The following is a 13841-nucleotide window of genomic DNA, read 5'->3' as shown; positions in this document are numbered from 1 at the left end:
GTCATTTCTATCTTTGGTTACTTCCGTAGGTTGGAAGAACGAATACATTTTATACGTTTAACAGTACATTTTATGAATACTTAGCGATTGGTGGTAATAAAGTATATTAACCATCCAACCTTTAGAACAGTTTTTACATCGCTATAATGACGAGGGTTAACAGTGTTTTAATTTATATGGTAAACGTAATATTACATAGATGAATGTGGTTTTAATTTGCTTGTTAACAATTAAATATAGAAAAGATTGACACACTAGATGACCTATTGGCTCTTTGGATCTGCATTTGAAGCGTTCGTCATGAGCCGAGAATAACCAATCAGATAGGAGCTTTAGTGTCTACCCCGCCCCTTCAGGGTTTCCTACAACCGTCAGCGGTCGTGGTGCTAGTTTACCTCACACAACGAAGTACTGAAGGGACCATTCGCGGCAATAACATCATAATATGAACTCAGGAATACTATCAGTAGTGTGAAGTTATTTTATAGACATTTGTTTTAAAGTTATTGTCGTGTAATTGTATTGGGCGGTTTCCTGGGTCGTCTTGTTCCTTCCTGCCTCTGTTAGCCGGCTAATCTCCAGCGAGCGACAAAATGGCTGATTCGGACAAGTTAAACATCGATTCAATCATCCAGCGCCTTTTGGAGGGTAATAAACGTTATTTTTTTCTTATTACTATTTCAAACTGTGCGGTTTTATCATATTAAATAGCGATGCAGTGTCTGAAAACGTATGATTTTATTTGTGTTTATTTCGGTACTGCAATCGAACGTATTTGTAGCTAAGTATTATTAGGTGTAAATACGTAACTATTAATCCAATTCAAATGTTCATTCGCATGTTTATTACATGTAATCCGAACAAAACTTCAGCGCATGCGCAGTACGTCAGCCGAAGCGTTCGGAAACGGAGAAAGCCTCTAGGAAGATGTCACCGGTGTTCTGCCAAATTTTGACGCCCTGATTAATAACCCCCTCTTTAAGGCTGGTAACTTACATAATTAACAAGAGATTCCCATCTCTGTGCCTTAATGCATCATTAACCGATGATTGATGGCTTGGTGATAGGAAGTGCCACTGCCTGCGTTCCATTGTGGTGTTTTCATGCCTAACATTGTCACAAACCTGTTAATCAAAATCAAAGGACATAAATTCTTTCAGTTCAGTACATCAAACAGAAATACACAAAAGCACAGATATATTTATGGGTGGCTCAAAAAAAAAAAATCTAGAAACTGGAAGAACAGAACTAGTTAAATACATACCTAAACATCAGGCCTGTCATAAAAAAAAGAAAGCATTAATAGTCAGTTTTTGGAGTCTTTCTGGCTCTCCAGTGGATGGACAAGGTGAACACTGAAAGAGGAGTAATATGCCCAGGCTTGCTGCAGTTCAAAGCATAGTATGTGAAATATTTTTGGTGTTTTACAGAAATTACAGATTAAATGTGGAGTGTAGCAAAGAGGTAGGCACGGGGGCAAAAAAAATCATCAAAGATGCAAGGGAAAGAAGGTTCTGAAAGTAGAATGACAGTATTAATAAGAAGAAGAGAATATTTGATAATCAGACTCTGCGTAAATCATTCATGATTAAATGCATATCCATGTATAAATATTCAGATGGATTATGTGATTATTGTGGTGAAGCAGAAAGTGTAGAGAATGTTATAAAGTGATATGAAAGGAATTCAAACCATGTTCTAGATATAGGCTATTCTAGATATTTTATTTCAAACAGATCTAGATATTTAACTTCTAGGCACCTGCACATATCGAGGCTTCCTTCGTGCCTATGAAAATTGACTCAATATATATATATATTTTTTTGGCAAAGTCAACACGTTAATGCAAGCTGCCTTTAAAATCTCAGGTTGCCATAGAAACAGTCAGTGTCCTGAGACTTGCCACTGTGACGTATATCCGAATGAAATGGCTTTACAAATAAGAAGAAATGTAGGGTGGGATTTCATGGTGAATTTAATTACACCTACAAGCAGAACCTAGTCTGTATGTGTATATAAACTTATTATCTAGAGACAGACATGTAGCTGTCTGCAAAAGATAATTTAAGGCCATAACAGATATATGCAAACTATTTACATGCTATTTACAGAGGGTTTTTTTTTCCCCCTCTATTTTGGGTTTTTGTACTTTTTTTTTTTTTTTGTTTGTTTGTTTGTTTGTTTGTTTGTTTGTGTTTTTGTAGGGGATGGGCTTTGTTAAATTATTGTATCACACTTTGTGGGTTATGTAGACTGGATGTGAAGATTTAATGCATTTAATCATGCATACAAAAATACTAATATTAATGTTTTCAAATTATTAAGCGTTGCAATATTAATGAGAAATTCAGCTGCATTGAAAAAACATGCATGTTTAATTAATGTAAAATATTGCATTAGAGTACTATAGGCCTAGTATTACATCACATTTGTTTAATGTTTTATTTTATTACATCAGTCTTATAGGAAGATGAGAGAGCTAGTGTTTCTTGTCACTGTTGTCTGTTTTTTTTTTTTTTTTTTTTTTTTTTTTTTTTTTTTTTTTTTTTTTCTCTCTCCAAGTTCTTTACACACACATGGATACATGCACAAATATGTAAACAAGTACTCACAATGCTTTTGTGAAAACTTTTGTTTTTTGTTTTTGTCTTGATTTTCAGTGAAGGGCTCCAGACCTGGTAAAAATGTTCAGTTAACTGAACATGAAATTCGTGGACTGTGTCTGAAATCTCGGGAAATTTTCCTTAGCCAGCCGATACTGCTGGAACTGGAGGCCCCACTCAAGATTTGTGGTAAAGTTCTGAAAATCATTATGCTTAGTTTTTTTAAACAGAACTGATGAAGCTAATTTAAAAAATATATATATATTTTACTCTATTCCTTTCTGCAGGTGATGTTCATGGTCAGTACTATGACCTGCTCAGGCTTTTTGAGTATGGAGGATATCCTCCGGAGAGCAACTACCTGTTTCTGGGAGACTACGTAGACAGGGGCAAGCAGTCACTGGAGACCATCTGCCTGCTGCTTGCCTACAAGGTCAAATATCCAGAGAACTTCTTTCTTCTCAGAGGAAACCATGAATGTGCCTCCATCAACAGGATATATGGATTTTATGATGAATGTAAGTACGCTTATATGGGGGTAGATGCTATGACCAAAAGTTGACAGTCTGAATTTGTCACTGTTTAAAACTATTTATTAAATGTATACGTTTTGCTTAAGTTGAAGCATTTTTATTTTATAAAACTTACACCAGATCAAAAGCTGAAATACAAGTATGAACACACCCTTTTTTTGCAGGTAAAAGGCGGTATAACATCAAGCTTTGGAAGACATTCACAGACTGTTTCAATTGCTTACCAGTAGCTGCTATTGTGGATGAAAAGATTTTTTGTTGCCATGGAGGTATGCATTTTTTAAAAATAACTTATTTAGTATTTATCCTCTTTAACCCATTTAATTGTCTGTCTTTAGGCAGTAATTTCAAGGAACTTTTTTTTAGTTTTCCTAACATTTTAAGATCAGCACCTTTTGAAGGGCTGAAGTAATTGTTTTACTCTAGTAGTCAGGTTTTCTGGAATTTCTACATGGAGAATATTTACAGACTGTTACAAAGTCACCATCAAATGCTTGTCTGGAAGGAGCTGATTGAGAAATGTAGCATTCTCTTAAAGCATTTGTATAAGGTTATTTTTCATGTATTTAAAATTTACGTTGTTGCAGAAATCCTACATATGAAATATTGTATTTCTGACAAATAGAACCTAAGAGGAGCATATTGTGTTATGGTCAACCGTATTGTTAAGCTCACAATATTGTATTTTCCTATAAATGTGCATTTATCACATAGGCGGTTTTGAGAAATAGAGTCGGTGAATGGTGGACTTTGGTTCTTGATGTGTTTACAAGTGTGCATGAATTCAGATATTCTTTCTAAACTGCAGCTGAATGATCTTTTGCCCAGGTCTTTCTCCAGACCTGCAGTCTATGGAACAGATCCGCCGTGTGATGAGGCCCACAGACGTCCCAGACCAGGGTTTGCTGTGTGATCTGCTCTGGGCTGACCCAGATAAAGATGTCATGGGCTGGGGAGAGAACGACCGTGGTGTTTCTTTCACCTTTGGGTCTGATGTTGTGGCCAAGTTCCTCCACAAACATGACATGGACCTCATATGTAGGGCCCACCAGGTAATTAATGTAGTTTTATATAGTGTCATCACACTGTGTATATGTAGCCAAACGCACCATATTTTGATTGAAGGGCAGTATTTCACAGGTTTTTTCACGATTTCCGTACTAATCTGTATAATGTAACAAATGTTCAGAAAATGTAAAAGCTAGATAATTCATTGGTTCATGGGTTCACAGAGATCACCCCTAGTGGCAAACAGTTGAAATTTCAGATTTTATGATGGAACAGCCTTATTTACTGATTTTAATTTTGATCTGTGCTTCGAATTGCTGGTTCAAAACATGTGTCGCAAAGGTTTCTAAGCTTCACAAAGCAGTATTTTGAAAGCGCTCATCACTCGGAGTAATAACGTGGTCTTGTGCAGCATTTGTGATGCATAAATCTTCTGCTCTCTGAACAGGTGGTGGAGGATGGCTATGAGTTCTTCGCTAAGAGACAGTTAGTCACACTTTTCTCAGCTCCCAACTACTGCGGAGAGTTTGACAACGCAGGTGCTATGATGAGTGTTGATGAGACCCTGATGTGCTCATTTCAGGTTTGTATATGCTTTTATTTTTTTAAATTAGTAGCTACCAGAGATGCCAATTGCTCACTTTTGGGAAACCGTTTGGAAAGCAAAAGTTTTCCACAGAAAATTAGTGAAATTTAACTAGAATCTAAATGCCATATTGCACTTTAAATATGAGTTTAGTGTATAAAGAGCATGCTAAATGACTCCAACACTAGCTTTATTATACATTGTACCTGATGAATGGTTGTTGAGGCTCTCTGTTTCTTCCAGATTCTGAAACCAGCGGAGAAGAAGATGCTGTCGTATGGCAGTGCAGGAGGATTTGGGTCTGGTAGACCTGTAACGCCTCCACGAAACGCAGCCAAGGGTGGCAAAGCAAAGAAATAACATCAACTACTGCAGCGCGCCTATACATCCTGTCCATCATTCTACCTCTCCTTCTCCTTTTCCTTCTCCTCTTCAACTCCAAACACCAAAACAATGCAGGGCTTTTTTTTTTTTTAGCTGTCTCCATCAAGATGAGACTGCTGGGGATCTGAGCGGTCGTGTGTGCTTGACTGAAATACCCTTGTGGAGTGTGTTGGTTTTGTATGTGGAACAAAGTGCGTGTTTGTAGAAAATGGTTTTGTTGTGTGAGTTTGTGTGTGAGGGTTTCTTTTTCTCTTTCTTTGGTAATTGCGCACCTTTTACTGCGTTTTTAGATGTTCTGGTTAATTTCCTTCTAATATATATATATATATCTTCATGTCTTCAGCCATAACATGATAATCCTTTTTTAGGCCATTTATTGGACCTATGTGATGCCCTTCTCTTCAGACCAAGCCTCAGGGTCCAGCTTTTCATCCCCGCTGTGGGGACAGACTTTTCCATTCCCTTCCCTGCTCTAAAGCAATCTCAAAGGAGGTGATTGTGCTCTTGAACATGTGCAAATCACTGCCAGTCTCTTCAATGTGAAACTTCGTCCAAGTGCGTGTCTGTTTACAGTAGTTATCGACGGCATCCTGCACATTTTGTCATATACCTATATTGGCGCAACCTTTTGCTTCTTCAAACTGTACACTCAGGTAGTATTTAGCCTGGCCTGTGGAAATTCTGTTTTGTTTTGGATGTTTTTGTTTTATTCGCTAGCACACATCAGTTGTAGCTTTTTTTTTTTTTTTTTTCTTTTCTTTTCTTTTCTTTTCTTTAAGATTAAAATCATGTACAGTGTGCAAAGAATACCAAGTGTGAATGTCTGCAAAGTGGGTGCCATCGCTGTTTCAGTTTGCACAGAAATGCACTGTTCCTTTTTTTGAGTGATTGTGGCTGTGCGCCACTTTGTAAACTGCAAAGCTCACTTTTTCCTGTTAAAAGGACTTTTTTTTTTTTTTTTTTTTTTTTCTTTTTTAAAGTAGTCATGAATTTAGCCAATAAAGTGAGAATCTGGTGCAAATTTTTCTTGTTTTCATTTTCTGTCCATGAATATTGAGTGTCTTCTAAGATACCTGTTTATCTTTTAACATATTGCTGCTAAGAACAATGTTTTATAAAAACAATTCAACAAAGGCAACTGTAAACTATTACAAAAAGTTAATACAATTTTGAATGATTCTGAGAATGTAATGTTCGTAGCTCTAAAAATTGGCTCTAAACAGTCATGGACGAAATTATTCAACCTCCAAAAGTCAAATTTTGTGCATAATCTTTTATATCCTCCAATAAACAATCTTTTTTCACATGATCTCTACTGCAATCTTGGCCCATTCCTCGCTTGAAAACGCTTCCAGATCATGGATAATATTTGGTTTTCATATTCCCACTGCTTTCTTCAAATTCCGCCGAATATTTTCAATGGAATTAAAACTGAACAGACCATTCAAGAACATTCTACGACAAAACACTTAAAGCACACATTGGATCGCAATGAATGAAATATTCAAGTTTGAAATCTTTACTTGCATACATTGCATAATTCATTGAGAAGAAAATGATGGTCAGTGGAATCCAAAATCTTTGGATTCAAAAGATCTGGACAATGGCATCAGTAAGGACAGTCTGTGGCACTATTTGGCAGCTTCAAAGGCTTAAATACATAAGCATCAGTCCCTTCATTATCCAGAAACTGCCTACACACTCTGGCCTCATGAGGCTGGGTATTGCCATGAAGGAGGAACCCATGGATGATACTGGCTCTGAGGATTTCATTCCAGTACCTAACAGCAGTAAGGGCTAGCATGGTCTGTGTGAAACCTCTAAGGATGTTCCACCCTAGACCATCAGTGACCCACTGCCAAACCGGTCATGCTGGATGATGTTGCAGGAAATTTTCCACTGTATCACCTTACTGTCCCTGGAGAAAAGTGTTAGTCACATGTGAAAGTTAGCTTTAGCACTGTATGTTTTTACTCTGACTATAGTGGCATTTCGTTTTAGTCAGCAAAAATAGTGAGACAGGCTTTTCTTCTTCTGAGGATGTTGTTAGTGCATTGTTAATGTCTCACTCTGTCCCATCTAATTAGGACATGTATGAAAGATAATACATACCATTGTAGGTGATACTGGGACAAGCTTTTCAAGAGATCCCTACAGGCCAAATCAACCAATTCAACCTTCAAGATCTCAGTAAATGGCAGCAGCATCAGTCACAAAGATGGAGCCACATCTTCCTTCCTCCATTTTCTTGCTGAAGAATATTTTCAGCAAATATGGTCTATAATGAATCATTTTTACTTTTATAAAGCAGTGCCCTGCAGTGTGTCCTCCCATACTTACTCTAAAACTATTTTAACATTGTTTCTCATTTTTATATAATTATAATACTTATACTTATTGTGATAACTTCAAATTAATTGAGAAATATATGGAATATCTGACTTCTCAAAAATTCATTTGTCACACTACAGGACTTTTCATGTGAACTGCAATAAAATCAAAACCCTTACAAAAATTAACCATGATTTTCCACAAATAAAACCAAAAAACCATGGTTACTATAGTCAATCTATAGTAACCACAAATTAACAATGGCCTTGCTACACTAACCATAGTTTAACCAAGGTTTTTGTAATAAAACTATGGTTATACACATGGTAATCACTGCACCAAAAAAACATGGTTACTACACTTTTACTATAATTAAAGCATGGTTAATTTTCGTAAGGGATTGAATTGTGATTTAAAAAATTATGATTATGAATATGATTATGATGAATATACATTTTGAGTTATGGCAATTTTGGGTTATTATGTAAATAAACTCACCCTTAATTCCACCCATGATCTCATCACAGTCCAGCTGTCTCAGCAGATGTGATTCACTCGCACATGCTCACGGACCAACTAAATATCCTCCACTTGCTGGTTCTCTACAGTGGACGGGTGGGACTTCAGGGCTACTAGAAGGTTCCTGATTATCATTGTACTCTTCAGTATGACATCTTGTAGAGAAATCTGGCCTAAAGACAGGAATATCAACCAAAAGCTTGTTTTAATCAAACATTATCAATAATTCTTCATTAATGATCTTGAAAATTATACCTCTTTTGTACATGTATATCAAAACATTTGTAAGTATTGTGGAAAATATCTGCATTTTAATAAAGTGTTATGGTGATTTGGGTTTTTATACTGTGTGTAAATGAGTAGGAGACTTCATGTTCAGAGACCGTCAATCAGTGTCCTGGTCCAACCCGGTCCAACCCTGCTTCTGCACCGCCTAAGCTTTGGGGAATTTGAGGTGAGAGAAACAAAAAGCAAAACCAGGCAAACCTCCGAAACCCCCTATTTTTCTGCCTCTTTCTTTTTTTTGTCTTCTCACCCCCTCCCTCCTTTCTCTTCTGACCACCTCACTCACCGACACCTACAAGCGTCTCGTCAGAACGAAGATGAAGCTTCACGTGTGGTCGGTGGGTGTCAGTGGTGCACGTGTATTGACCCTGTTCACAAACTCACCACCTCCATCCGCTTTCTCTCCCAATCTGTGCCATAATCAACACAAGAAATCGCTATCAACAACTGTAAAAACACGGTAAACACCGCTGATAGCACTACTTCCTGCTCGATACAAACGATAAAAAATGTCTTTTATCGTTTGTCAACGACGAAGACGCTAGCATGATGCTTGTGAACGACTCTGTGTTAGCCAAACGTTACATGTAAAGATTTATCCGTTTATATTCAAAACAGTGATTAAAATAATATCTGAACGTTTTTTTGTTGTTGTTGTTCTCCTTACAAACAGATTAGTTAAGACATCGTAAGCGTAGGTGTTCTACCCTACTATATTTGTTAGGATTTGTAGTAGTAGTAGTAGTAGTATACCTTAAAACTGTTTGGGTGTCAAGATACAGAAGTATCCTCTGTAGCTTCTCAAGGGCAGTACTAAATGAAAAAACAACAACAAAAAGATATTTAGGCAAAATAAGTAAAATGTACACATCTTCATTCTGTTCAAAAGTTTACACCCCTGGCTCTTAATGCATATTTTTTCCTTCTGTAACATCAGTGAGTATTTGAAAGTTTCTGTAATATTTGCATATGAGTAGTTGTCCTCAGTGTGAAAAAACTGGATCTCAAAATCATATAGTCATTGTTGTAAAGGGTTCAAATACACAAAAATGCTGAAAACCCAAAGAATTTGTGGGACGATAAAGGTTTTTTATGAAGAACAGTGGACTGTTCAGGGACTCATGAACAACTATCACCAAACCAAAAAAAAAAAAAAAAAAAAAACACAGCTGTGGATCATTCAGGAAACAACACAGTATTAAGAATCACGCATATGTAAGCTTTTGAACGGGGTCATTTTTATAAATTCAACTATTATTTTATCTTGTAGACTATATGTCAACATCTTTTATGTGAAATATTTTACTCAGGTCAGTACTAATAAAATAACATGCATTTTGTATGATCCTTATTATTTTGGTAAAATAAGTAACATTGTGGAGATTTTGTAAACTTTCGACATTAACTGTACATGCAGAAACCCAAAAGTGATAGGATGGTCCCAAATCCCCCTGCAACTACTCAGCCGTGCATACACAGTCTTACACTAGGTGGCACAATTATAATACTTGGTTCTGCCCAACCTGTTTACCCAGATTTGCCTTACTCAGATAGTCCTTGAATCAAGCCTTACAATGTATGTAATTATTTTCTTTTGCCATTTTGCCAAAAATATCTATCTCCAGATTCTTTTGTGTATTTTTTTTAAGCTTATAGCTGTTTCTAACCCTGCTCTTGCAAAGGCACCTTCCTGCAGTTTTGCGCTCAAGCCGAGCCTCGGGTTCGAGCCTCCATTAAGGACAGGAAGCCAAGTTTATTTACCATTGCCCATTAGGACTGGATGGGCAGGCGAACTCGTGAAAGGTGCTTTAAAAAGTTCTTCACAGCGATGCCAAAGAAGAACCATTTTGGTTCCACAAAGAACAATTCAGTCAAAGGTTCTTTAAAGAACCATCTCTTTCTTACCTTTTTATAACCTGAAGAACCTACAAAGAACCTTTTGCGAAACAGAAAGGTTCAAAAGATGTTAAAGGTTCTTTATGGAACCATTTAGACCTAAAAGTTTCTTCTATTACATTGTGAAGCACATTTATTTTTAAGAGTGTATGGTAAACTAATCAAACAAATAATCTAAATACCTGCCAATAACCAATCAAAATTCATAAGTCACATGATTTTACTTAGATGAGGCAGTTACCATTTGCAAAAGTGTTGCTATAATAATCTAATTGATGTTTTTGCTAAAACTTTGGAACTAGGTTTTCATAACTAGCATTCTAGATGTTTTAAAACAGACATAGAGGCGGTAAGATTGCATTTATTTGAGAGTGTGTAAATTGTCTGCATCTGTGCAACATCTCTCTACTAAATCAAGATGTGAGATTAATTACTTTAAAAGCAGCAGTGTTACTCCCTGGTTGCTAAAAAATATAATCCAGCAATTCAGTAGCAAATCTATTTTATTAATAAAATAAAAGGGTAGGCTAGCATTGGCAGTAACGTTTCTGTAACAGATCCTTATCGATCAATCGAATAAAGTTCTGTGTCAACACCCAGCCCTATACCATGTATAAATAAGTAATAGAAGTGAATTTTTCAGTATTTTTAATTCAGATGTAGTTATTTGGGTTTATTGTTCACAATATTGTTTTGTCTAGACTACTTGAATGTGAGACATATTGTAATAATGAACAACCAACAAATGGACGAGTCTCCAAAATTAATTTGAAAGCAGAAGTTACGGGAAGGTGAGTTAGTTAAAGCTAAACTCGGCAGGAAAGTGGACCTTGAGGGCCAGAGTGGAGAACCCCTACCATATGGTTTCCCATTTGTCATTTCAGATTTCAGAAGTGTGCTTATGGCCGCCCCCTCAGTGCACATTTCTGCCAAGCCCACAATAAGACAAGCTGTATGCCAGACTTCTACCTGACAGTAACAGCACTATTTTGTCACTCTTTCAGTCACTTCAGTTGAGCATCACCCTCAATGAGTTCTGCGAAAAGAGTGATGCAACGGGTAAATAGGCACTTTTCATGATTAGGTAATTGCAACAGTCATAATTATCTTCCTGATGAGGTAATTTCTGTGATTCTGGCGACTTTTTATGATGTTGGTGTTCTCAGAAAATAAATGTCCAGTGAGTGTTCTACAAAATTAATGGTTAGTTACTACCTACATTAAACCAAAACAAAAGCATAAATGAGATAGAACCGCATTTGCTAAAGCAACCATGCTATTTTAACTTGCCTGTACAAGTATCAAGCTCTTTTATCGTGACTCATGTTTCACCGGACTCATACTCAAGCAATCCACATTTCATGTGCAATGCTGTACCACTTGAGTTACCATGCAAGTTTACTATGTAAGAAAAGAAATACATATGGGGGATGGTTATGTTATGCAACCAATGTGTTACTTCACATACACCATGTAAATGTCTTAAGGGCATAGTATTGCGTGCAAGAAACCATGCATTTATTAATTGATAATCTGCCCTTGTAATCATAGTTTGTGTAAAATGGAATAAAAGTTGTCGGTGTTTTACTGCCACTAGTGTTTTATTTCAGCTGGAAACTGCAGTGAACATATTTGGAGTTTCATTTGTTCTTCAGAGAGTCGATGAGTTCTTCAAAAACAGTATGTACAAAGCATAAAAATATTTAATGTGGCATAAACTGTTCAGTTAAAGATTTATTTCTTTATTTTTTTGGCTAAACAAGTGCTTGTTATATTCTAACACTGCATCGTTTCACACTGTATGCCACTGGCGCTGTAATGTGGGATTAACCCCACAAAATCAGGGTCTTAACCCTGGGTTAAAAGCAGTGATAAGACCCTTTCAAAATGGTATGTGTGAAACATTGTTTTACCCAGGGTTAAAACAAAGTTTAAAACCCCATAACCCAGGGTTAAGCACAGTGTGAAAAGCCCTTCGGAGTCTTATATGTGTCTATGCTTTCTATGATGTAAGAGCAACACGCTCTCGATGATTATAGCAAAGCAGGCGGGTGTGTAGTTTTCCTGCGAGAACCCAATGACATTTAACTCAATATCTCACAAGACAGACTATCCTCTTCCTTGCCTAGCATTCACAGCACAGGGGATTAGCTGTAACCAATCCATCAATCTTACTTTACTCTTTTAAACTTACACCCCATGAAAAGAGTACACTTTATTCTTTATGTTTTCCAGTATTTTCCTCTTGACCCCAAGATAAAACACACACAAACTTAAATACAATCTACTCAGCTAAAAAAGTGTGGCATTATTATGAAAAATTATTTAAAGAATAAAATATAGTCACTATGTTTCTGAGTACCTGATCTTGTTATTTTATTAATTACAAATTGTAATCTCTCTCTCTCTTTCTATCTGATTTGATTTAAGGTGAAACATGATCTGGACATGTTCTGGACAGGCTTCTACATCATTCATTGAATACATATTGAGTGAGGACACTATGATCTTGTCTTGTTCCACCTTCTACAACTTGACACAGACACATTTAGAGTTACTTAAGCTGGTGTTCCCTATTTCTGCTGACTTAGAACAGCTGAGCTACCCATACACATTCATACCACAGTCAGGACACAGAGCTATGCTCTCATATTTATCATTCTTAAGTTCTAACTCTATCAAACATTATAAATTCTATATTTGTAGATGCAGTTGTGACTTGTATTTTGCATGTGCACAGGAGTATTATATAAATAGTGGCATTGTGAAGGATGTGAATAAAGGAAACTCCAAGAATAGTACAAGTAGTGGTAATGGCTACATTTGTGACACTTGTATTGGTGTTGAGCTAAAAAAATAACCCAATATTCACTATAAGGCACAATTTAGAATCTATTCTTTTAGTTGTTCCATTTTTAGCTTTGTTAAGAATAAAATACATCACTTATAACAATAACCATTTCAAATATTTGTACATTTATACCTCATCGCAATGATAAATTAATTCAGTAATCATCCAGATACCATCTCAAAAGTACATATGGTTATTTACTATTTTTAATCTCTTCAAGTACATTACATTGTGGGATACAGTATTGTGTCCTTTTTGATAGTTGGATAGGAAGATGGATAGTATACCCAATTAGGGAATGGTCTATGCAAGGATAAAACAGTGTTTCTGTTTATTCAACTAATACAGCAATCTAATATGATTTAGTAAACACTGTACCATGGATCTTAGATGTCATAAGGGACTGTTGCATTCCAGCAGTTTTCATTGATACTTTTATTTTTTTAAAGTGTGCGTCAGTTGGTGCAGTTGTTCACTCATGCCTCCCACAAAAGGCCATATTACAAGTTTCATGTTTATGCATGTGAGAGGAACTCGAGGCTCATGTCTGAGTGGTTGAAAGTTAAACCATGTTAAACCATGCTTATTATAGCCTTTTCTTGCTTTCTCATCAAAATAGAGAAGACTTCAAATACACCAAAGAACTTGCATGTTATGACATTTGCATTCATGTTCTTGATTTTTGTGCTTGCTTGAAAAAATGAACTAGCCACGGTATGGTGTCAGAAAATGATCGTCCTTCAAATTCTCAAGATTCAGAAAAACCCTAAAACAAACTGCACACGGCGATAAGTCATTTTCTTCCTTAGTATTTTGTCTTTTTTTCCAGTACAAATATCTAAACA

At 36.3% G+C, this 13841-nt stretch overlaps 1 protein-coding gene across 1 annotated transcript; it reads left to right on the top strand.

Annotated features, from left to right (window-relative positions):
• Positions 1-339: 339 nt before the first annotated feature.
• On the top strand, positions 340-5203 carry ppp1cab (protein phosphatase 1, catalytic subunit, alpha isozyme b). The gene is made up of 7 exons (XM_051124725.1): positions 340-648; positions 2661-2792; positions 2891-3121; positions 3301-3405; positions 3965-4188; positions 4593-4727; positions 4974-5203. The coding sequence occupies exons 1-7, from the start codon at positions 594-596 to the stop codon at positions 5088-5090; spliced, it is 999 nt and encodes a 332-aa protein (XP_050980682.1). The 5' UTR covers positions 340-593; the 3' UTR covers positions 5091-5203.
• Positions 5204-13841: the final 8638 nt, after the last annotated feature.

This window comes from Labeo rohita, chromosome 12 (genome assembly GCF_022985175.1).
Source record: "Labeo rohita strain BAU-BD-2019 chromosome 12, IGBB_LRoh.1.0, whole genome shotgun sequence".
Lineage (NCBI taxonomy): Eukaryota > Metazoa > Chordata > Actinopteri > Cypriniformes > Cyprinidae > Labeo > Labeo rohita.
Note: the sequence above shows the minus strand (reverse complement) of the source record. Positions and strands in the feature narration are given on the sequence as shown.

What these genes read in the sequence shown, in the direction of transcription:
- ppp1cab (XM_051124725.1), top strand. Translation starts at nt 594, where the DNA reads ATGGCTGATTCGGACAAGTTAAACATCGATTCAATCATCCAGCGCCTT. An exon ending in ATATGGATTTTATGATGAAT is followed by an intron (nt 3,122 to 3,300) that starts GTAAGTACGCTT and finishes CTTTTTTTGCAG; the next exon opens with GTAAAAGGCGGTATAACATC. An exon ending in GATTTTTTGTTGCCATGGAG is followed by an intron (nt 3,406 to 3,964) that starts GTATGCATTTTT and finishes TCTTTTGCCCAG; the next exon opens with GTCTTTCTCCAGACCTGCAG.